This window comes from Neopsephotus bourkii, unplaced genomic scaffold (assembly GCF_033783945.1).
Source record: "Neopsephotus bourkii isolate Nb327-2 ecotype Australia unplaced genomic scaffold, CSIRO-AGI_Nbou_v1 NB_1248, whole genome shotgun sequence".
Lineage (NCBI taxonomy): Eukaryota > Metazoa > Chordata > Aves > Psittaciformes > Psittacidae > Neopsephotus > Neopsephotus bourkii.
The window spans coordinates 3,856,566-3,879,684 of NW_026901733.1; the positions used below are offsets into that span (position 1 = coordinate 3,856,566).

Below are 23,119 nucleotides of genomic sequence, written 5' to 3' on the forward strand. Positions count from 1 at the left end.
TTTGTTAGAATAAACCTGTGGCTACTTCAATACATCACTGGTGTCAATGCAACACTGTGCAGGCATACAATTTGCTGATGTACGTACAGTCCCCCTTTCTGATGGTTATGATAGTCAAGGTTGTGTGCATGGGCACAAAACTGCTTTACTGAAAGAAACTTATGAATATAATTTCACTGACCTTATGTCTATATACAATGCTGTCAGAGAATTTCTGCTTCATTTTTAGTCCTTAACAACGGTACACTGTCCTCTACTTTCCACACATATAGCCTGTTGCAGAAAATAGATAATGTATTAAGCAACTTTTGACATTAAATATTTCTGGTTTAGAGATGACTAATACAGTAAAAAATAAACTATTTACATGACTTATATAAGTCAATGTAAGCAGCCATAAGTTAGTTTCAGATTGACTGGTTTGAGTCAGTCTATATTAGGTCATGCAGTTTTTTAACTTGATTAGCGATTGTTAAGTAGCTGAGAGAAATGAGAATTTGCTGATTCGTTTTCAATAACATAACAAAAAATTCAAGCATTGCAATTTTCCCTCAGAATTTTTACAAGGAAATAAATATTATAGGAGCCTAGAGCAAATTTATCCTAAGACAGTAGAAATACACACTCATTCTCTTCTATCATTTACATGTAATACCATACCTCTGAGCCATACATTTTTCTACATACAGTGCTGCAAAGAACTTGTATGACTGCAAACATCTTGCTCTTAGAAAATATTACAGTACAAAATAATAAAGAAAATGCACTAATCACATGAAAACAAATCCCTGAAGTATTTTAGTTTCATTAACATCAATTTGGATAAGCTCTGCTGAAGATTTAGACAACACTACTCTGGGTTCTTTGCTGAAGAAGTATCTTTTATCTATTGGTTTGGGGTTTTTTTCTACATTGAGAAAATCAGAAGAGTTAATTCTATCTCCAGAAATCAATTGATAGGTACAACTGATAGTGGTGTTGACTAGTACATGGTATTTTGTGTAAGAATAGCAAAAGAGCATATTTCATGAATAAAATCATCCTTTCATGACTGAAACAGTTTAATAAACATCAGCACGTTCTCATGAAGATAAGAGCTACAGATTAACTCTGTATGCATCTGTTTTGGAGTGAAATACCTCAAAAATAATATCATGAAGGGTGCTCATGACTGGAAGTGGTCACAGCTTCTCCTGCTCCATGATAGGGCTGGTTACACACAGGCCCAGGCTGTACACAGGACTGACAGAGTGGGACACCTAAAGACAAACTATGCATACTCCATCATTGCATCTACTTTCAGTGCTTCTTTAGGACAGCTTGTGTAATCCTTTTGATTCACTAAAAATTATCATTGTACCTCAATGTGCATTGCTATTTTCCTTCCAGGAGGACAGGCACAGGCAATCTTTGTGTTCTGAATCAAAATTTTCCCTCAAGTCCCACTGCCAAGTGGACACCTGTGAATCTGAACTGCCTCCAGCAAGGGCTGCGAGTCTTCAAATATTAAAATGTACCTGCAGGAGGAAAGAGAATAAACTGCTTTCCATATCCACAGTTCAGAAAGGAGCATGCTTAAATCGCTGCACTAGAAATGTAAGTCAATAGCAAACAGCTTTCTGATTGTAAATGACAGCTGAGCACTAAACCAGAGTGTGAAAAAGTGGTGAGGTTTTCATCTGTGGCATTTTTTAATGATAAAAAGGCATTTATGAAGATTGGTTATATATAATGAATCATTCTTCTCTCTGATTTCTGTTTGCCTTCTGAGATGCAGGGCAATTAGACTAGAATATCATCCAGCAGAACCCTCTTTCATGGTGTTCTGCATGTACCCAGCGAGTCTTGGGTCAGGAGGGAAGGTAAGACAACCTCACTGATATTTTTGGTAAACATCAAATAAACTCTGAGTAATAACATCTCACATGAACTCTCAGAACAATGAAAACCAAAATTGGTCTAATGATCTGGACTCTGAACCCTCTGGACCCTGTCCCAGAGCAAATTAAAACACTGTACAGCTGTACCAGAATCAATAAGACCCAACTCAGGTAGCTACCAAAATCAATAAAGAAAAGTCTGCCTCAAACAAAATCAAGCTTAAGCTGACTCCATCCACTGCAATAGAAAGTTTAACTATTTACCTGAAAGCAAAACCAGTCTCTATCAGAAAAGAAGATGAGAATTAGAACAAAGATTCACCAAAACCCAGAGAGTTGACAGCAGCATTGATCGCTTCTGCAAAGCCTATGTAAACTACGGAATGATTTTTTTCTGTGTTGAATTTGTCATTTCGAGCTCTATATTTTAATGTCCTTTCCTCGAATTCTGACACAGTCATAACAGTAGTAAAGTGATGGGTAGCATACAAACCTGTAAAAGAAAACAGCCTTCTTGTCGCCCCTGGGAGTTCATAACTGAATTCTATCAGTCCATTTAATGGGGAGACAGGAAACATGTTTTGGTTCTTTTCCTGCATCACAATTTTATGATGACTGCCATATAAAATCAATAGAAATAGAGAACTAGCAGGTTTTTGTCTACAAAAGGCTTGGTTTTCTTTACTGTATCTGTGCAAGCTATGTAGGTGTAGTTGTAGCATTTTCCTTAAAACTATAAATCCCTGCTTACATAGCCACTCATATAACAAATTTTTGGCATTCCAAGAATAATCAAAATCACATAATTTACACAGCTTTTGGACATAATAGTGCAGAAAAATGGCAAACCCCTAACGTATTTTTTTTCCTTGCATAGTTGTATTTGAAGCCAACTCCAGGCTTCTCAACAATGTGGACAAATTGGGTTTTGCTTCCCTTGTATACATAAGACTGGGTCAAACCAAATCCAGGATGTTGCTGACAAAGAAGCCCTTTCTAAGCAGCTATGGAAAGCCTGAGAAAGCCAAAGTTGCTGATCCACCTGGATGCTGTCATTGAAGTTGCTGTCACCAGGATGGAGAGGAGAGGAGCAGCACCAGTCACTGCTGGGAAGCTCGCCCCATCTATCCTCTGCTGGCTGCTGTCCTCCTACCCACCTGCTTTCTTTGTCCAAAGAACTGCCCTGGTGACCAAGGTGTCTAAAGCTATGCAGTGTAGCCCCAGCCTATTTACTTCCATCAGCATGTTCACACCCTTTGGCAACTGCTTTCTTATTTCAGCCTGGAGCTGACCCCAGCCAAAGCAACCTGCAAACTCCCCCTGGCTGCTTTACCAGCAGTGAACACCTGCTTTGGCAGCAGTCGTGCTTTCCAAGTTACCTCTTTTTACTGTGATCTCCTCCAGCATAGGTAACTTTGATGTTTCCCACGTCTGAGGTATGTTCTCTAGCTTGCATTTAATTTTTTCCTATATAGAAACATAAAGATTGTTTTACAGGACTTAACCCTTTCTATTCTTGCTCTACTACCTCAAACCAGTCAGATACCCATTTTATGAGGCTGCTTGAAGGTAGACTAAGTGTTCATTTAAATGACTTCTACAGGAGCTGTGCCCATGACCTGGATGCCCACTGCACTCTCCTGAGTTCTATAAGACCTGCTCTATTGTGCTGTATTGTATTACAAGCATTCATCAAAGTACTCTTGATTCTGTTATGTCAAGGAAGATCAGGTATGGATGCTCTCTGGTTTAAATCAAACACAGCTGTGTCTTTATGCACAGGCAAGAGGCTTTTGCAGTCAACATTTAAAAGCATCCCATGGGGTAAGTGTCACAAAACAAGGAAAGCAAACCAAGCAATCCTTTTCAACTTTAAGGCAAGAGCATGTTGCTAGGCCATGGTTATTAGCTTTTGTCATTTTTACTGAGATTGATGGGCATTGAATAGAGTACGGATACATGCTTTCATATAGAATTTCTAAGTCATATTATTAGAATACTAATTTAAAGCACTTAATTGTAATATGAAGTACTGATGGGATTTTGGAAACTATAGCTTCGAATTATTTCTCTGCTTTTGACTGCCTGCCCTTTAAAGGCTATTTTAGAACTTATTTCTAAGAACTGGAATAGAGATCTAGGAGAAAAATAGTCAACATAAACTGTGATGGAATGACAATGGCTCTCAAATGAACAGGGGCAGATGTTCTTTCTAAATGTCAGCAAGTAGCAGTAAGCTTAAGTTTCTTAGTGACAATTCTCTGCTACAGAAATCTGAATGTAGTGACAACTGTGACCTCAGGGTTACCTTATTCCCAAGAATATAGATAGAAGGGGGGATTAATGCTTATAGGTACTTGACTTTTCCATACTAATAATTTTATAGAAGGTGAATAAAAAGTGGGTTTATTCAGCTTTTCAATGAGATTTGAAGTTCACATCTGCCTTTATAATGTAAATTTCTATTCAAGGAACTTGTCATAAAAAAAAATAATGGGGTATGGTTGATGTGACTATTGTGTCTGATCTTTCACAAATAAAAAGAATCAGTCTTCAAAATAAGCCTATTTGCAGCCTCACGTTTTATAAACAAAACATGATCAAAACTGGAGAATATTTTTGCAGCAAAGAAAACTGATTTCTAAAATGTTCAGGGCTACTAATATGCTTTAATATAAGTACACTTTAAATTGTTTCTCTGTACTGACACTGGGTACATTTGAGAGGCTTGAACCTCAACTCCAGCTTGATCTTCACTACAGGAATACTGAAACACACCTTTGAAGAAGTTGTATGTCCTATTATACACATTTAATTTCTGTAGAATGATACAGTGTGTACAGACATACACCTATGTACGTTTGTATAAGTCGCCTCTGATTTTTGTGCCTCAACTATTCAGGCTATCCTAAAAATGAAAAGTGAGACTGTAGCTAAAAAGTGGAGGAAATCCGTAATGATGCACAGTTTGTTTATTGTTTTTGAGGTGCTAAATACATGCTCATTTTAAAATACAAATGCATTTTACTGACAGTATTTTGACTATGTTTGTTCTGTATGTTACATAGTCACAAACTTTAATAGTAATGAATATTTTAAATCAATTTGTTGTATTGTTAAATGATTTCTCTTTCCTGAAAGAAAAATGTACCACTCTAAGTCAATTATTCTCAGTATTAGAACCTCATAAAAAAAAAAAAGGTTTGTGACCATCGAAGTAAGCAGAAGCAAGGACATCCTTGTAAAGTTTTTTCTCAGCAATATCTTCCAGATTAAGCTACTGAGGAGTAAACATGTAGGTCTAGACTAGAGAGGGTACTTCGCTTCTCCTTTATAGGTCTTTTCTATTTTCCTATTGTTCGTTATGGAAAATTATGTAGGCAAAATACTTTGTTGGGGGTAATAACATCTGATAAAGACAACTGTGGAACCTGCCCACAGACAGAAGATTGCATTTAACTTAGAATCATAGAATCATAGAATAGTTAGGGTTGGAAAGGACCTTAAGATCATCAAGCTCCAACCCCCCTGCCATGGACAGGGACACCTTGCTCTAAACCATATTACCCAAGGCCTCGTCCAACCTAGCCTTGAACACTGCCAGGGATGGAACATTCACAACCTCCCTGGACAACCTATTCCAGTGCCTCACCACCCTAACAGGAAAGAATTTCCTCCTTATATCCAGTCTAAACTTCACCTGCTTAAGTTTTAACCCATTACCCCTTGTCCTATCACTACAGTCCCTAATGAAGAGTCCATCCTCAGCATCCCTATAGGCCCCCTTCAGATACTGGAAGGCTGCTATGAGGTCTCCACGCAGCCTTCTCTTCTCCAGGCTGAACAGCCCCAACTTTCTCAGCCTATCTTCATACGGGAGGTGCTCCAGTCCCCTGATCATTCTTGTGGCCCTCCTCTGGACTTGTTCCAACAGATCCATGTCCTTTTTATGTTGAGGACACCAGAACTGCACACAATACTCCAAGTGAGGTGTCACAAGAGCAGAATAAAAGGGCAGGATCACCTCCTTCGACCTGCTGGTCACGCTCCTTTTGATGCAGCCCAGGATATGGTTGGCTTCAAACTTCAAACTTCTCGCTCTTCCTGAAGATCATAGGCTATTTTAGTTTTGACAAAAGTAGATCTTTTCATGTGAAAAGATGTTTGGGAATAGACTCAATAAAACTAGAGTCAAGGAATGTGTGAGGCACATGCTTAAGAGATAAATATCTTTTTCTTTTTTACTGATTTTTTTCCTCATACTTTTTCAAGTAATTAATGTTTCTAATTATATAATTATTTGCACTGAATTCATAACAACTTTTCCACTGGAACTTTCTATTGCACAAAGATTTTACTCAGTCTAGATAACAAGTCAACACCTGTTTGCTCACAGCAATCTTCACAGGAATCATGAGTGCTGTCCATGTGGGAATTTTCCTTTACTGACGCAAAAGCTGAAGCCTGTAGGCCTGGTAGAAAAGCTGCAATATAGTTGCATTCTGTTTTTTATCTCTAATGCTCAGGGGCAGTCTTATAAGAACTCTATACTTTCCAATACATACATACCAGAAAAGAAAAGCTTGAACTGCAAAACCATCTAAATATCTAAACAAAATTAATAGAGCCAAGGCTCCCATCCAGATCACAAATGTGATCTTCAAGTTGCTTTTCCTTAAAACCGATTTAGGTTTTGTACCTACTTTTCCTGCCCACTTGTCTCTAAAACAGTCTGCTATTCTTCGGTCACTATTAAGGTTATGATGTTGAAAAGACAGTATTTTGTAAGAAAACAGAGGCATGAGCTATGAGAATAAATGCAGCATTTCAGGTAGAGATCTCAAGATCCCTAGAGAAAAGACAAAATGTAACATAACCACTGGTAGCTCACCTACTGGCAACTGAAATAAATGGTTAAGAAACCTCGGGCAAACTTGTTTAATTCAGAAGGTCCATGTACCTGTGTGAAAATTTGCAGGCTCTCGCAAGCATATGCTATAGGAACTTTTCTATTTCACGCAGTCCTGCAAAGATAGCTTTTCAGAAACTCTCATTCCAGCACCGGTAAGAACTGCCTCCGTGGCGATGGAGGTGGGTGGTAGGGTTTGGGAGCACGGCCTTTATAACCGGAGCCTGACAAGCGGCCAGGCTTTCTTTTCTGCTTTTTTCTTTTTCTGGAGTTAGTAACAACGTCTGCCACCTTTTGTCTTGTGTGCTTCTGCTCTGCGCGGAACGAGTAATAGAAACCTGTGAAGGGATGAAAACAGTCAGCGTAGGCGGTGCTTAGTCTGGACTCACTCTTGCTGCCGGCTACCTGTTGAGGTGGGTTTAAGCAGGCGTTTAACTATTCCTGTCTCTCCAGGAGAGTTCATTTAAGCCGAGCTGGACCTGCCTAGCGCCACTCCGGCCGTGCTGGAAGCCGCAACTTCTGAGCCTCCCTAGGCAAAAAGCATATGGAAGTTTTTTGAGGTGAGGACCGGGGCCAGGGCTGCTCGGCTCCGCTCCGCTCCCGCTCCACGCCGCTCTGCTCTCTGCCCGGGCTCCGGCTGTCGCGCCGGTGGGCAGCCCGGCGGAGCAATTGCAAGATAAACCGAGGAGAAAGGGGGAAGGAGGGCGGAAAAAGAAGGCGAGGAAAAAATCCCCCAGCCCTCCTTTCCCCAAGGAGACGCCCCCGGGGCTCTCAGTCTCCTGGCGTAAGAGGCGGCCGCGAGAGACGAGGCTCGGCCGCTCCGAAGGGAGGGAGCAGCGGGAGTTGCGCGGCCGCGGGCGGAGCGCCGCCCCTGGCGGAGGGAGCTCTCGAGGGGGCTGGGGGTTCGGCGGCCAGCCGGGCGGTGCACAGAGCCCGCTGCCTGCCAGGGGCAACGGGGCTGCGGCGCTTCTTCTGCGCCCAGCGGCGCAAGGCTGCACCCCTGTGAGCCGCGGGGCATCCTGCCCGGCTGCACCCGCCGCCTTCCCTCCCTCCCTCCCCATTCCCTGCCTTTCTCTCTCCCTCTTTTCCTCCCCGGCACCTCCCGGCCCTGGTGGGGGGCCGCCTCCCCTGGCTGGCCGCGGGCGGGGTGCCGGGAAGCGGCAGCCCCCTTTATTCCCCCGCGGAAACTTTGGCCGGCTTGGAAGGGGGAGGATGGAGCTGGCGGAGGCCGTGGCGTCCCCCCTCAATTGGTCCCGAGATGAGGCAGAGCCTCCCCGCGGGGAGTTCAACCTCTCCGGGCTGCCAGTGACAGAGGGGAAGCCCTTCTTCGGCATCGGCATCGAGAACTTCATCACCTTGATCGTCTTTGTGTTGATCTTCGCCATGGGGGTGCTGGGCAACTCGCTGGTGATCACGGTGTTGGCAAGGAGCAAGCCAGGCAAACGCCGCAGCACTACCAACATCTTCATCCTCAACCTGAGTATCGCTGACCTGGCCTACCTGCTGTTCTGCATCCCCTTCCAGTCCACAGTCTATGTGCTCCCTACCTGGGTGCTGGGTGCCTTCGTCTGCAAGTTCATCCACTACTTCTTCACCGTCTCCATGCTGGTGAGCATCTTCACGCTCTCGGCCATGTCAGTGGACCGCTACGTGGCCATTGTGCACTCCCGACGCTCCTCAGCCTTGCGTGTTTCCCGCAACGCACTGCTGGGTGTGGGGCTCATCTGGGTGCTCTCCTTCGCCATGGCCTCACCTGTGGCTCACTACCAGCGCCTCTTCCACCGTGAGGCCTCCAACCAGACCTTTTGCTGGGAGCAGTGGCCCAACCCGCGCTACAAGAAGGTCTATGTAGTTTGCATGTTTGTCTTCGGATATCTGCTCCCGCTGCTGCTCATCTCCTTCTGTTATGCCAAGGTGGGGCAAAGCAGGTAGAGGTGAAGGGTATGTAAAAGGAAAGGGGGGTGAGGGGGGGCCCCACACGATGGTGGTGGGTGTCCATGAGCTGTGGGGCCATCTCGGGTCACATGGAGGGACGTGGCACTGTTGGGAGGTGGCAGGGCAAAGGTGAGTCTGTGGTGCAAAGGGAGAGGGTAGGTTTTACAGCTGAGGGATGACTGGAGCAGGGGGGTACATATGTATGGCACAGACATCTCAGGACAGGGATTGCGCAGGACTAGGAGGGGGGGTGTTCTGGCAATTACTGGGGTCCCTCTAACAGACACCCTTGTTGTAAACCTCTGAGAAGCTGCAGCGCTGTGCTGCTTTCTGTGTCAACACAGCACTCCTATTTTCTTGCTGTGCCGTATGAGTTTAACTCAGATAAAGTACAACAGAGCAACAAGTTGTTCAGGCTTCAGATGAAGCACTGCAGTTCCTTAAAATGCAGTGCACTTAAAAATGACACAAATCCAACACTGGGTCTGATCCAGTGGACGTGTTCAGAGCAAAAGGTGAATCCCACTGCCTGGTTCCTGTGAGCCCTGCATTGTCCCAGTTGAAGTGCATGTGAGACTTGCCTCTGACTTCAGCAAGGGCAAGGTGATGCTCTGAAGCAATGCATTAAGTAAGGGTGCCTAAGGACTTTTCTGCTCCGACAAACTGTTGTAGTTTTCTGTGAATATTAATTGCAGCCTTCAGCATACGGTCCACTGCTTTCTGCTGCACAGGAGCTGGAGCTACAGCTGCTCTCTGCTGGGTTAGGCAAACATCCTCCTGTTGCTGTGCCAGCAGCCTTCAGGAGCAGGATTCCTCTTGAGGCAGTAAGTTACATTTGAGAGGACAGGTCTGCTCTTGCAATTAAAGACTGCTGAAGTGTTGAAAAGTCAGTTATTTGACAAGTTAAATAGATGTAATTTAAACAAAGAATTTGATGTTCAGTTTGATATGCATTTCATGTAAATATTTAATATTCATATTTATATTTCTATCTACATCAGCTTTATTGTGATGTGCAAATTAAGGCTAGAGTGGCATACAACTGTGCTAAAACCAAGTTATGCAGAACTCAAAGAACAACATTTCTTAATTACTATTTGTAATGAAAAAGTCTGACTTGGTAAATGGAGAAGAAATACATGCTTTCAAACATAAACTTGAGTTCTGTTTTCCCTGGGTGAATACACTGATGCTTCATCTACAGTGCTGAATATGACTGAGCTGTGAGAGGGATGAAACTTGCTGTAGCCACAGATTATCAGTTTTAAGAAAAGATCACCTATTTCAGGGAAAATGCTATGGAACGTGGCCAAATGGAGTTTTTACTCTATTAAGAATTATTATATTCTTCAAAGCCAAAGCATCTTCAGTTTCAACATAAAGTGCCAGCCTTCAAAGTCTAATTATATTACAGGAGATCGAAAACTAGCCTTTCAAAATTATAACAGTCCTGAATAGTATAAGGGGGAAAAACTGAAATAGACATAAACACGATACAGGCATAGTAAACATAACACACCATCTTGTTACAAAGCACCACTACAGCAGTAGATCACTTAATATTGGTGTGAATACAAAACAAAACAAAAACCCCACAAAACCCCACACCAACAAAGCGACTCTGTGGAATACATGCCCAGAACAAGTTCATAAAATCAACGCTGCTAAAAGTTACAGTTAAAATCTTGTGTTTAAGTTATTGCCAAGCTAGGATCTTGCCCTTGCTTGGTGATGTGTTTTGAGCCTCTGTCAGGCTGGAAGATCCAACCCGTAGGGGATGAGTTTTAGGAGATACATAGAAGATATCTGGTGTTCTCATCAGTGTCAATGAAGCTCAAAAATGCCATGACTTGTGCATGGCTGTTGAAGGTATTGTACCCTGCGGCACAAATACTCATTCCTGTCCTCACTAGGAGCCACTGGCAAATCTCCAACTAGAGTGTTTTGGCACATGGGGCAAGGTCAGGGGAAATTAAGGATTGTCAATTGAAAATTGGAGCTGAAGTTTTCAATTTGTCAAAGCCATTACTACACTCACAGGTCTCAAGCAAAGTGGTCACTGCAGCCTCTTGCTGATGTCACTGAAGTACTGTGAAGTGCAAGTATTTGGGCTTCTGAATGCATGCAGGGTTACTGCTGTGTAATAGCCTTAGAAGTATTATAGAAATAAATGCATTAGTTTCTAATGGACTTCACTGGTTTTCATGAACTGTGGATTAACTAAATGATGCAATATTCTGGCACACTAGATTAAGACAAAGGAAACTCATTTCTCTATTTGAATATATTGCCTTTTTCAGACTCCTTTAAGTCAGTTCTGTTTCTTTTATAAGGAAATTGCAATTGAACTTTCAGTTTTGAAAGTCTCATTCTTTAGGCACTCTAATATGGAGCTGAGTTCTTTCTCTCAATCTCTATTAAATTATGTTAGGAGAGATTTGTGTTTTCCCCAGTGGATAACAATACTGTTAGAGCCTACGGAAGTGCTGACATAGTGCTAGATATTTGGAAACAGCATTCCCCCATAAAATCAGAAATGGAAATCTCACATGACATGCTCTTAAAGCAGAGATTTATGAGATCGTGCTGTGTCCTGTGTGTACAGCTATCCATTTCCTGTCTCCCACAAATAACTTTTGTTGAATTTCAACCAAATTTGGCAGGGGAGTGAAAATATCAGAAAGAATGATATTTTCTTAGTTTTGTGAAAACAGGAGTCAGTGAAGAAGGTGGAAAGTCTGCATCATCCTCTTTCCTTTAAGGAGAGTCAGTTTGCACTCAGCTGTTAAACATCAGACATGATGTTAAACATCATAGGGGGAAGAGGTCTGATGTAGCATCTGCTCATGGAAGACACACACCTTCCTGGGAGCACACAGTCAAGAGATCACACATCCATAGCAGACCAGCTTTTGTTGGCTCACAGAACTACTCTTGAAAGGAACTGACTACTCTGCCCAGAGGAGCAGTGATTATGTAGTTATTAGCTGAGTTACAGTGACGTATTTTCTTAATACTGACTTTTTGCATGTGTTTTATAACACTGCTACATTTGCTCACTGACGTGGTCGCAAAGGACAAAGTGATAAATGCTTCCCAGTGAGATTCTAACAATTGGCATCTGCCAGGGTAGTACAATGTGGCAACTGATTTTGAGTACTTCTGCTTTTGAATACCTGGTTATGAAGATTTATAGGCTTGGTTAAAAGTAAGTTGTAAAAAGTAGGAGCCTCAACATAAAATACAAACTTACATGGTTTTTGGCTTAAGATATTTTATTTTAAATTTTGCTGAGCAATGAGGGAAAACTTTACTAAACCACATTAGCAGTACTGTTAAATGAAAGAGGGTGAAGGATCTGTTGTGACAATAGAAGCATTGCTTTCAAGAATGGATTGCAGGCAGTGACACTTGAATTTAAATCAGGTTCATACTGTAAAATATTGTTCAGAAGGTAATGCTGACATTATGGCTCTCTTAAAAAAGCAGTTCATTCTTATTAGATAATGACCTTGGGCAGGCTTTCCAGCTACATGATTTTCAATGGCTGATAATGAAGGTGTAGTCATTAGAATTACATCCAGACAGACAGGAAATACACTTTGCCACAGTGTAGACTTCAGACTTCTACAGTATTTGGCAGATTTACACGAATAGGCACTGATAAAAATCTATTTTTTCTCTCTCCTGTATTGGAAAAATCCTTCTCTCAACTTGATTTGGTCATAGTTGTGTATTACAGTCTGGACCAGACTGAAACATCGTATGCTTCTGTGATCCTGAAAATCGTACACCCTCTTTCACATCAGGATAACTTTCTTCCCACAGCACCCCACTCTCATCTGCAGAAAATAGGAAAGCTATTCCTTCCCCAAGAGCCAGATAAGATCTGCGATCAACAGGTACATGAAAGCTGGAGTTAGAAAAGTTTCACATAAAGGGTGAATTTTTCCACAGAGCTGAGTTTTTGGCAAATACAAGGTTGCTGAGAACAGGTTGTGACCTGTTGTTCAGCAAGGTGTGTATTTCATTACATGAATTAAAAATGCACATGCAAATGTAGTAGTGGATATCTTGAAATACTTTCTTTAGAGAAACAACCTGAGGCAAATTAAGAGGCACTTGTAGAATACTTGCTCATTCAGGTGAAGTGACAGTAGCTGTTAGAGATACAGTTGATTATTCATTGGCCCAGAGAAGAGGTAATTTGAAAAGGACAGTGAGGTGTCTTTGATTTCCCTTGTAGTGTTTGTGCATAAACATGGCTCTTAATATCCCTCCACAGGGTTCTGTGTAGGTCTCTGAGTGCTGTTTGACTGTTGTTGATAGGTAATTAAATTGTGCTATTTCTCTTCCTGCTGGTTTGCATACCATCTGGTACACCATCATGTAGAGCCAGCATGTTTTCACTGGAGAGAAATATGTATACAATCTGAAGGGGGTGAAATTGAGAAAGATTCATTGGAAGGTTATCCTCTAAATCTTCAGTAGGCACCCCCTCCCCCCCTCAGATACCCAGTTTAACAACTTCATCTACTGCATCTTTGTTTGGACTGCAGAGAGATACAATGCAAAGATGTGTGCTAAAAATTTCGGAACAAAAGATAAAAATATTTGTGATTGTGAGAGAAGATTTTGCAGTTTTGACTTCTGGGAAGTGTTTATCTGACTTTAGTTTTCGGCTGTGAGGGAAAATCACACTACAGTACAATCCATTTTGTTCATGGCAGGATATTGGATTCGCAGAGGCCCAGTAGAAGCAGCACATCATTGTAAGTTATGCCAAGTGGCAGTGATGGGAAGTGAACTTCACTGTATTTCTCCCATGCTCTTTTATGTTTTACATATTTCACCCATGAACTAACCAGTACACAGTGACAGCAGGTGAATAAAGAGTGTGTGAGCTAGTGGGTCATCTCCCTGGTCTTCTGCTGGACCTCAGGGGCTCTTACATCCTTTCTTTCTCATCTGGTCCTGGAGAAGAAAGGCTGCAGCTAAAACAGGCTTTTCCCAGAGAAAACCCATTTTATTTTTTTTCTGCCTTTCCTGAACTCAGGTCAGTCTTGATAGCAGCTTGGCCAGTGTTTCAGAATAGGGAGTACCTGAAGGGCTAAGTCATTCACACACAAACATGTTAGTGCACAGGTAAGCACAAATGAACTGCACTTCCAATGTTAAGTGGTTACAAGTAATTTTTTTTTTTATTATTGTTCCTGGTTTCTGTTGTTTTATTGTTCACTGGTAACTAAGAGTAGATACTTGAACAGTGGAATCCACTGATTATGGTTATTCACAAATAACTGTCATTTCTTTTAATTCATTATGTAAGTTTCTAAGATTCAAATCTGGAGTGAGTTCAGGTCTGTAGATCATCTTGTCTAGTGTCTATCCTGGTAGTGGTTAGCTGTGCATTCTAAAGAAAACAGGGAAAATATCCCCGGATAATGTAAGACAATTTGAATCTGTACACTTTTCCCCGCCTCAAGAAGTCTCTTTATAAGCCCTAAAGTTCCTTAAAAAATTCCTTCTAATGTTGGATGATCTTACCTATTAGATTGTTCTCAGTTCATCTTAAAGCTATGTCAGGTGCAACCTAACATCATCATCATCTAACTGAGCTCTACACCTCAGCACTCTTTCTATTCCTCTGATTTTAATTAAAATCTCGAGTTTAATTCAGCATCTCTCTCTTTTTATTCAATTCTGTATGGTTTACAACTTGTTAAACACGTTCAGCTGAAGAGATATTCCCTGCCCCCCATACCTACAAATCACGCTATATGAATATATTAGATTCGTTTAATAATGGTTGCAGGTGAATTAGGGTGTGCACCTCTAGATGACCACTATCCAAAATATTACATATAAATCATTATGTTAAAATTTGGACCCTGCTCTTGGATGATGAGCCTTTTGGAGACATACTGAAAAAAAATTACTTGTGAAAGGTGCATGACAAGTATCACCAAATTCTTGATAAAGGTTATGCCTCATTTGAGATACATTTTAGTAGAAATTATTTCTGAAAGCCTAAGCTTCTTTCAAAGATCAAATAGCACCAACGTCCTGATTATATTAACCAAACGTCCATCTGAAGAAAGCAAATTATGCAGGTGACTCAGAAAAGCTCTGGCTAAAAACATACACTTTTATGTTACATGCAGTAAAGGTCATTCTAAATTAACAAGCATTGACATTTTCATGGAAGAATGATTGTTAATTCTAGGTGTATGATAGGTTTCCATTCGTTGCCCTGTTCATTTGTGATATATATTTGTTATGTAGCGTATCTGAATTTTTATAGAATAATTCAGTTGTTGCCTGCTTCATATTTGTTGATTTCCACAGATGGAGATACTTAATTCCTTTGAATTTTGTATTCTGCACTTTTGAAATGTATAAATTAAATCAGAGATGTTGGTAAGCAACTCATCAGTACTGGAGAGCCTACCCTAAAATACATGGGTTTGAATTTAGAAAGCGCTGTAATATAAGATACAAATTAATCTTTTCAGGTTCTTAATCATCTGCATAAGAAGTTGAGAAACATGTCAAAGAAGTCAGAAGCATCCAAGAAAAAGGTAGATTGCTTTCATTACCATTATGTATTTGTTTATAGTTTGGTTTATGGCTAAGCTAATTTAGTATCATATTGCTTGTTGCAAAGATGTAATGGAGAGAAGGAATTGAAGTATTTAACGATGTATTCAGTGTCTCTCTGAATTTAACAGGATTGGAATATTTTCTGATCTGAGTTTTCCATCTGAGTGCATTAAGCCATTGCCTAAGATTTCATATTCTGAACATCAGAGCATCTGAAATTTACACTTGGATAGACAACCTGTCTCTGATACTAAATTGGATTGGGTTTTTTTTTGCCTCACAGGCATTTTCCCCTAACTTGTAAATATTTTCTTTTTTTTTTTTAATTATTTTTTGAACTAGTTGAATCATTTATGAATCATAGAATCATAGAATAGTTACTGTTGGAAAGCACCTTAAGATCATCTAGTTCCAACCCCCCTGCCATGGGCAGGGACACCTCACACTAAACCATGTCACCCAAGGCTCTGTCCAACCTGGCCTTGAAAACCTCCAGGGATGGAGCATTCACAACTTCCCTGGGCAACCCATTGCAGTACCTCACCACCCTAACAGGAAAGAACTTCTTCCTTATATCTAATCCAAACTTCCTTTAAGTTTTAACCCATTACCCCTTGTCCTGTCACTACATTCCCTAATGAAGAGTCCCTCCCCAGCATCCTTATAGGCCCCCTTCAGATACTGGAAGGCTGCTATGAGGTCTCCACGCAGCCTTCTCTTCTCCAGGCTGAACAGCCCCAGCTTTCTCAGCCTGTCTTCACAGGGGAGGTGCTCCAGTCGCCTGACCATCCTTGTGGCCCTCCTCTGGACTTGTTCCGGTAGTTCCATGCCCTTTTTATGTTGAGGACACCAGAACTACACACAATACTCCAAGTGAGGTCTCATGAGAGCGGAGTAGAGGGGCATGATCACCTCCTTTGACCTGCTGGTCACACTCCTTTTGATGCAGCCCAAGATACGGTTGGCTTTCTGGGATGAAAACACACACTGCAGCTGGCTCATGTTCATTTTCTCATCAACCAGCACCCCCAAGTCCTTCTCCACAGGGCTGCTCTGAATCTCTTCTCTGCCCAACCTGTAGCTGTGCCTGGGATTGCTCCGACCCAGGTGTAGGACCTTGCATTTGGCATGGTTAAGCTTCATGAGGTTGGCATCAGCCCACCTCACAAGCGTGTCAAGGTCCCTCTGGATGGCATTCCTTCCCTCCAGCGTATCAACCGAGCCACACAGCTTGGTGTCATCGGCAAACTTGCTGAGGGCGCACTCAATCCCACTGTCCATGTCAGCGATGAAGATGTTAAACAGGACCGATCCCAACACCGATCCCTGAGGGACACCACTCGTTACTGGTCTCCAGCTGGACATTGAGCCATTGACCACAACTCTCTGTGTACAGCCATCCAGCCAGTTCTTTATCCACCGAGTGGTACATTCATCAAATTGATGTCTCCCCAATTTAGAGAGAAGAATGTCATGTGGGACAGTGTCGAATGCTTTACACAAATCCAGGTAGATGACATCAACTGCTTTACCGCTGTCCATCAGTTCTGTAGCCCCATCATAGAAGGCCACCAAATTGGTCAGGCAGGATTTCCCCTTAGTGAAGCCATGCTGACTGTCACCAAGCACCTTGTTGTTTTTCATGTGCTTTAGCATGCCTTCCAGGAGAATCTGCTCCAAGATTTTGCCAGGCACAGAGGTGAGACTGACTGGTCTGTAATTTCCCCTTCTTGAAGATGGGGGTTATATTTCCCTTTTTCCAGTCATCGGAAACTTCGCCTGACTGCCATGACTTTTCAAATGTGATGAATGTTGGCTTAGCAACCTCATTTACCAGCTCCTTCAGGACCCGCAGATGGATTTCATCAGGTCCCATGGACTTGTGTATGTTCAGGTACTTAAGATGGTCTCAAACCAGATCCTCTCCTACAGTCGGCCCAAGGTCTTCATTCTCACAGTCCCTGCGTCTGCCTTCCAAGACTTGAGTGGTGCGGTCAGAGCCTTTGCCAGTGAAGACCAAGTCAAAGAAGTCATTCAGAACCTCAGTCTTCTTCAAATCCTGTGTAGCCAGTTCTCCCGAGAGCCTCTGGAGGGGGCCTACATTGTTCCTATTCTGTCTTTTATTCGCTACATACCTATAGAATCCCTTCCTGTTATCTTTAACATTCCTAGCCAAGTTTATCTCTAACTGGGCCTTAGCTTTCCTAACCTGGTCCTTAGCTTCCTGGACAACATCCCTGTACTCTTCCCAGGCCGCCTGTCCTTGCTTCCACTTTCTATAAGACTCTTTTTTTCATTTGTATTTTCCTCAGGAGCTCCTTATCCATCCAAGGAGGTCTCCTGGGCCTCCTGCTGCACTTCCTTCTAGTTGGGATGCAATACTCCTGAGCTTGTAGCAGGTGATCCTTGAAGACCAACCAACAGTCTTGGGTGCCCCTGCCCTCTAGGGCTATATCCCATGGAGCCTTACTAAGCAGGTTCCTGAAGAGGCCAAGTCTGCTATCTTGAAGTCCAGGGCAGTGAGCTTGCTGCACACTCTTCTTAGTGTCCTGAGGATCTCAAGTTCAACGATCTTGTGGTCACTGCATCCAAGGCTGCCCTGGAGTGCCACATTTCCAACCAGCCCTTCCCTGTTGGTGAGCACGAGGCCAAGCATGGCACCTCTCCTTGTTGGCTCCTCTATTACTTGCAGAAGGAAATTGTCTTCCACACAATGGAGGAACATCCTGGATTGCTTCTGCCAGGCCATACCGTCCCTCCAGCAGATATGAAGAATTACTAAATTGTTAGGAAAAAATACTAAATTATATGATGAGACTTTAAAAGGAGGTTTATTGTTCTTTGTGATAGAAGTCTAATAACAGAGTTTCAATAATTCTTCAATTCTGTTGATTTTCCACAAAACATTTTTTTCTGCTATGTTCAAGACATGTTATGTAATGTTACAAGTAGAATCGGGAAAGGTCTTTAAAACAGAATATAAGCTTTGTGATTTAGAACAATATTTGATGTGTTTATATATTGAATTTGTCAGTTAATATAACACATTTCTGATTTTTTATCAGATTTGACCTAAGTAATGGTTTGACTAACTTCTCAGTTTATGAATGCGGAGCCAGAAAAAACCCTTAGGCTATAGCTTTTCATTTGATCTGATCACTATTACCATATGGGCATGCAGACTGTCTCCAATGTAAATGAGATATACATGGGCTCAACAGGGAATAAGTAATCTATTATTTATGCATTCCCTATTTTATTGAAAAATATCCTAGTCAATAAACTTTAATACCTAGAATGAAAACAACTGTGGTCCTGATTCTGTAAAATACTTGACATATATACTTTTACACTTCAGGTCATAAAGGCTAAAAGGTCATTTTCAAAGGTGTTCTGCACATTGCCATCTCTATTACACTCATCTAAATTATTCTCAAACTGGAAATAATCTCTGTATTTACTCTAAACACTAACTCTTAAAAATTGCAAGTAAATATCAGGTCTGGCTAGGAACTCATTTCATAGCTTCAGGGAAAAAGCATTATGTATATGGCCAAGACTGCTTGGACGTATTAATGTTCAGAAACCAAAGGGGAAAAAAAATAAAGGGCAGCCCAAACTTTTTTTTGCCATAGCAAATACTTTTTCATAGAATCACAGAATCACAGAATGGTTTGGGTTGGAAAGTACCTTAAGATCATCTAGTTCCAACCCCCCTGCCATGGGCAGGGACACCTCACACTAAACCGTGTCACCTAAGGCTCTGTCCAGCTGGGCCTTGAACACCACCAGGGATGGAGATTTCACAGCTTCCTTGGCCAACTCATTCCAGTGCCTCACCACCCTCACAGTAAAGAATTTCGTTCTTATATCCAATCTAAACTTCCCCTGTTTAAGTTTTAACCCATTACCCCTTGTCCTGTCACTACAGTCCCTAATGAAGAGTCCCTCCCCAGCATCCTTATGGGCCCCCTTCAGATACTGGAAGGCTGCTATGAGGTCTCCACGCAGCCTTCTCTTCTCCAGGCTGAACAGCCCCAGCTTTCTCAGCCTGTCTTCACAGGGGAGGTGCTCCAGTCGCCTGACCATCCTTGTGGCCCTCCTCTGGACTTGTTCTGGTAGTTCCATGCCCTTTTTATGTTGAGGACACCAGAACTGTACACAATACTCCAAGTGAGGTCTCATGAGAGCGGAGTAGAGGGGCAGGATCACCTCCTTCGACCTACAGCCTAACTCATACTTTTTTAAGGCAACTGTTTTCATTAGTGTGCTCTCTCTTGTTCCTGTATCTTCTTTTTCTTCTACAGTTTTGTTAGAAATGCATTTCAGGCTTAATTATACATTTATAGAGTTATTCAAAACTTTATGGAAATTTCAGTAGTACAATCTTAAAAGTAATGTGCTATATGTGTGAAAAAAAGTTAGTGAAGAATATGAATGTGCCTAAATGCTATTTGTCATGCTTTTTGGTCACAAAGCATCAATATTTAACATCATGTATTTCGGGTGGGTTTTCATGTACTAATGAAACACCCTAAGGAAGCTCCCATTAGACAGACAAGAGGTGCACTTTAGTGTTACTTTGGTTGCAAGCCATAGTGATGATTTTGGAAAGGTAACCTCTGAAGTTAGGATTAGGAGGACTAATGGGATACAACAGATGTTTTGAGGTTCCCTAATACAAAATTGCTTATTCTGCAGATTTGAAAAACCTTAAATAGTTACAAGAGGCACATGGTCAACCTCTGTTTTGAGGCGCATCTGTATAGTCTTTTGAAAGTCGGTGATTTTCCTGGTATATTTTGAATTTTGAACACACTGAAGTAATATACTTCTTTTGAAGTAATTGTGGAAATGGTGTCCAGGCAATATGTTTTGAGTTGGAATATTAATGCATTTAAAGGATCAGAGAAGGAATTGCTCTTAATTTGTACTTCCTTGTTAGCACATATTCTCCTGATGAGACCTGAAAGAGATAATATGTGTGTGGCTGTCTGATAGTGGCAACTGACTTAAACTCCACAGGGCTAAGTAGGTGAATGGCTTGTGGAAACAGATGAATCCTTGAGACTAAATAAATTATATTTTAATACAGATACAATGTCCTTTGTTTCTGGTGTGAGATTTTACTAGCCAGCAATGTAAGTTACTTTGACCTGTTGCCAGTGAAATCAGCCTTTATATTTTTCTGTAAGTTTGTGTAAATTTAGCCATGTTCTGATTAGATAGCTTAGTCTGAATTATTATATGTGATCAATTTAGGAAATAAAGACCAAGTTCAATAAGATAACAAAAAGACTAGGTAATCTGTGTGCTGCAGTACTTAATCACTCTGGCTACTGGTTTACTTTTGCCTGTGGAGAAGAGCCTAGGTTACCTGAAAAAATGATTTTGTAACTTTTTAATATAGTAATGATAATGGCCCATAATGTGCTTTTGGAATTAATAGTAGGCTTTTACTGGGAGAGTGATTCAGTTGAAAGAGATACTTGTTAGAGGAGTAGATACTAATTAGTTAAGCAACTGCAAAGCAGTAATTGCTGTTTCTGAAATAAGTGAAAGCTAAAGAAAACAATTGACAGTCAAACTCCAATGTGCCCTGGCAAAATACGTTCAGCACCTGAAAGATCTGTGCTGACTGATGGTGTAGTTGTCTGGATGGATCTAATGAACTTGATGGGACTCTCTCTCATAAGCAGTGAGAGTGGAGTCAGGAGGAAGCACTGACAGTATTTTGTATTCCCTTTTTCAGATTTTGGTGCTTGGTAGTGAGCTTTGATTTCCAGATTGGTTTTGACAACTGATGATCACCAATGTGTGAAATTTCAAGCTCCTTACTTTTCTTTCTTTCTTTTTCCCCAGTGCACCCCAAAATGTTGGTGCATGATTCCCCCTGTGAAAATTTTACATTTAAAGGAGAGACTTTCAAAAAGCGCCTTCTCTTTTTGCAGTCACGAGCAAAGTGTTCATCTGACTGCTCTAAGCTCTATCACTATCTGCCCTCATGTATAATAGATCTCTCTTGCAATTATGGTCAGAAATCCTTGTGCACCATACTCAAATATAGATCATTAGATCTAGATGAGATTTCCCAGTGAGTGAACAAGCTCCCTGACTGGCTTTAAACCATGACAGACCCATATTATCATTATTTTACATCAAGCTTATGCTTTTGTCTAGGGAATCAGGTACATAATTCTTTTACTTTCAAGCAAAGCTATATATGCCTTTTACTATGGCGTTGTCAGGGCTAAAGTTCTTCTTGCAGTAGTCACTATCCAGACTAAAGCCCATATAGGCAATGGAGTAAAATCAGTAATAAATAGTCCACAGTGTGTTCTTTCTCAGCATCTTTCCATGCCCCTCAGTAATGGTATTGAAGCAGGTTTAAAGCGGATTCTTCAAGTGCTCATCAGACATCTGTGTTTTCCTTTCCCTGTCTCAGACAGCACAGACTGTGTTGGTGGTGGTAGTGGTATTTGGCATCTCCTGGCTGCCGCATCACGTGATTCATCTCTGGGCTGAATTTGGAGTTTTCCCACTGACTCAAGCCTCCTTTCTCTTCAGAGTAACAGCACACTGCCTGGCTTACAGCAATTCTTCTGTGAACCCGATTATATACGCATTTCTCTCTGAAAATTTTAGGAAGGCCTACAAACAAGTCTTCAAATGCCAGATAGGCAACGAGTCACCTCTGAATGACGCCAAGGAAAATAGAAGTCGAATAGATACACCACCGTCTACCAACTGTACACATGTGTGAACTTTAAAAAGTCATAAAATGTTGACTTCTCATTTGTATGAACCAAACACCTAGAAAACAAAGCACAATGAGCTTTATCCTGGGTTTATCTTGATGAAGCTATTCAGTATGTAATGGACTGAAGTTGCATTTGTAGTGAAAGTTTGTGAAACTGGTATGAAAGAAAGATCCTTTGCATCTTAGCTTTGTCAAATGAAGCTCTTGGACCTTTAAAAGATACTTGAGAAAAAATGTTGGAGATATGTGTGTGTCTAAGCACATGGTGTGTAAACATTCTTGTATACAAGAAGGAAACGTTGACATGGACAAGTAACTTTCTGACATCTTACTCCATAGAAGTGAAGAGATGGCTAAATTTTCTGCTAAATACTTTAGTACTGTAATTACAGAGAGGGAAACTCTTGTTCTCTCTTCAGATTGTTTTGATTCATTTTTTAATGTAAAGATGGGCTCTGATTCGGAGTTGAAATAACCTGTGTACAACTTGAGGCAATTATTTTAGAGAGGAAGCACCAATTATACCTGTTTAGCTGTCTTTTTAATGTAACATACTGAGTAGTGATGGAGTTCTTTCCACTTCATATAGCTGCCTTTTGTGTATGCTATGTAAGGTTTTGTTTATGGCCTGTATGTAGTTGTGCCAAAATAAGGATCTATGTCTATCTGAGGGAAGGTTTTCTTCATGTGTCGCATGTGTGTGTATGTTTTATTAACTTTATAGACTTTGAGGTGGACGTACGGTTTTAAATGTGCAATATATACATATATTTTAAAATATTATGTTGTATAAAGTGACTCTGGGCAGTGCTTAAGTGTTCAAAAATAGTATTACCTTAAAAATTGTAGCAGGGGCTTGATATTGTGTAGTTCTAAATTGGAAAAATTCAGAAAGATGCATTTAAATCAGTACAGAATACATAAGGTAAATGGCCCAATTCTGCAAATTCTTAAAATATGATGAGTAGTTTCAGCAATTTTATAAAAGTACTTAATATGTCTTTATGTGGTAAGCCACTAAAGAAATATTGG

At 41.2% G+C, this 23,119-nt stretch overlaps 1 protein-coding gene across 2 annotated transcripts; it reads left to right on the forward strand.

Moving 5' to 3' along the window:
- The first annotated feature begins 7,835 nt into the window (after positions 1-7,835).
- GALR1 (galanin receptor 1) lies at positions 7,836-22,446 on the forward strand. Of its 2 annotated transcripts, XM_061364687.1 has the most exons (3): positions 7,836-8,703; positions 15,240-15,305; positions 21,773-22,446. In XM_061364687.1, exons 1-3 carry the CDS (start codon positions 8,002-8,004, stop codon positions 22,088-22,090), a joined length of 1,086 nt encoding a protein of 361 aa, XP_061220671.1. In that variant the 5' UTR covers positions 7,836-8,001; the 3' UTR covers positions 22,091-22,446. The 2 variants fall into 2 exon arrangements, with proteins under 2 accessions (XP_061220671.1, XP_061220672.1); XM_061364688.1 differs by lacking the exon at positions 15,240-15,305.
- Positions 22,447-23,119: the final 673 nt, after the last annotated feature.

Coding starts and splice junctions, on each gene's coding strand:
- GALR1 (XM_061364687.1), top strand. CDS start 8,002: ATGGAGCTGGCGGAGGCCGTGGCGTCCCCCCTCAATTGGTCCCGAGAT. Junction 8,704..15,239: donor TCTCCTTCTGTTATGCCAAG/GTGGGGCAAAGC, acceptor TAATCTTTTCAG/GTTCTTAATCATCTGCATAA. Junction 15,306..21,772: donor CAGAAGCATCCAAGAAAAAG/GTAGATTGCTTT, acceptor TCCCTGTCTCAG/ACAGCACAGACTGTGTTGGT.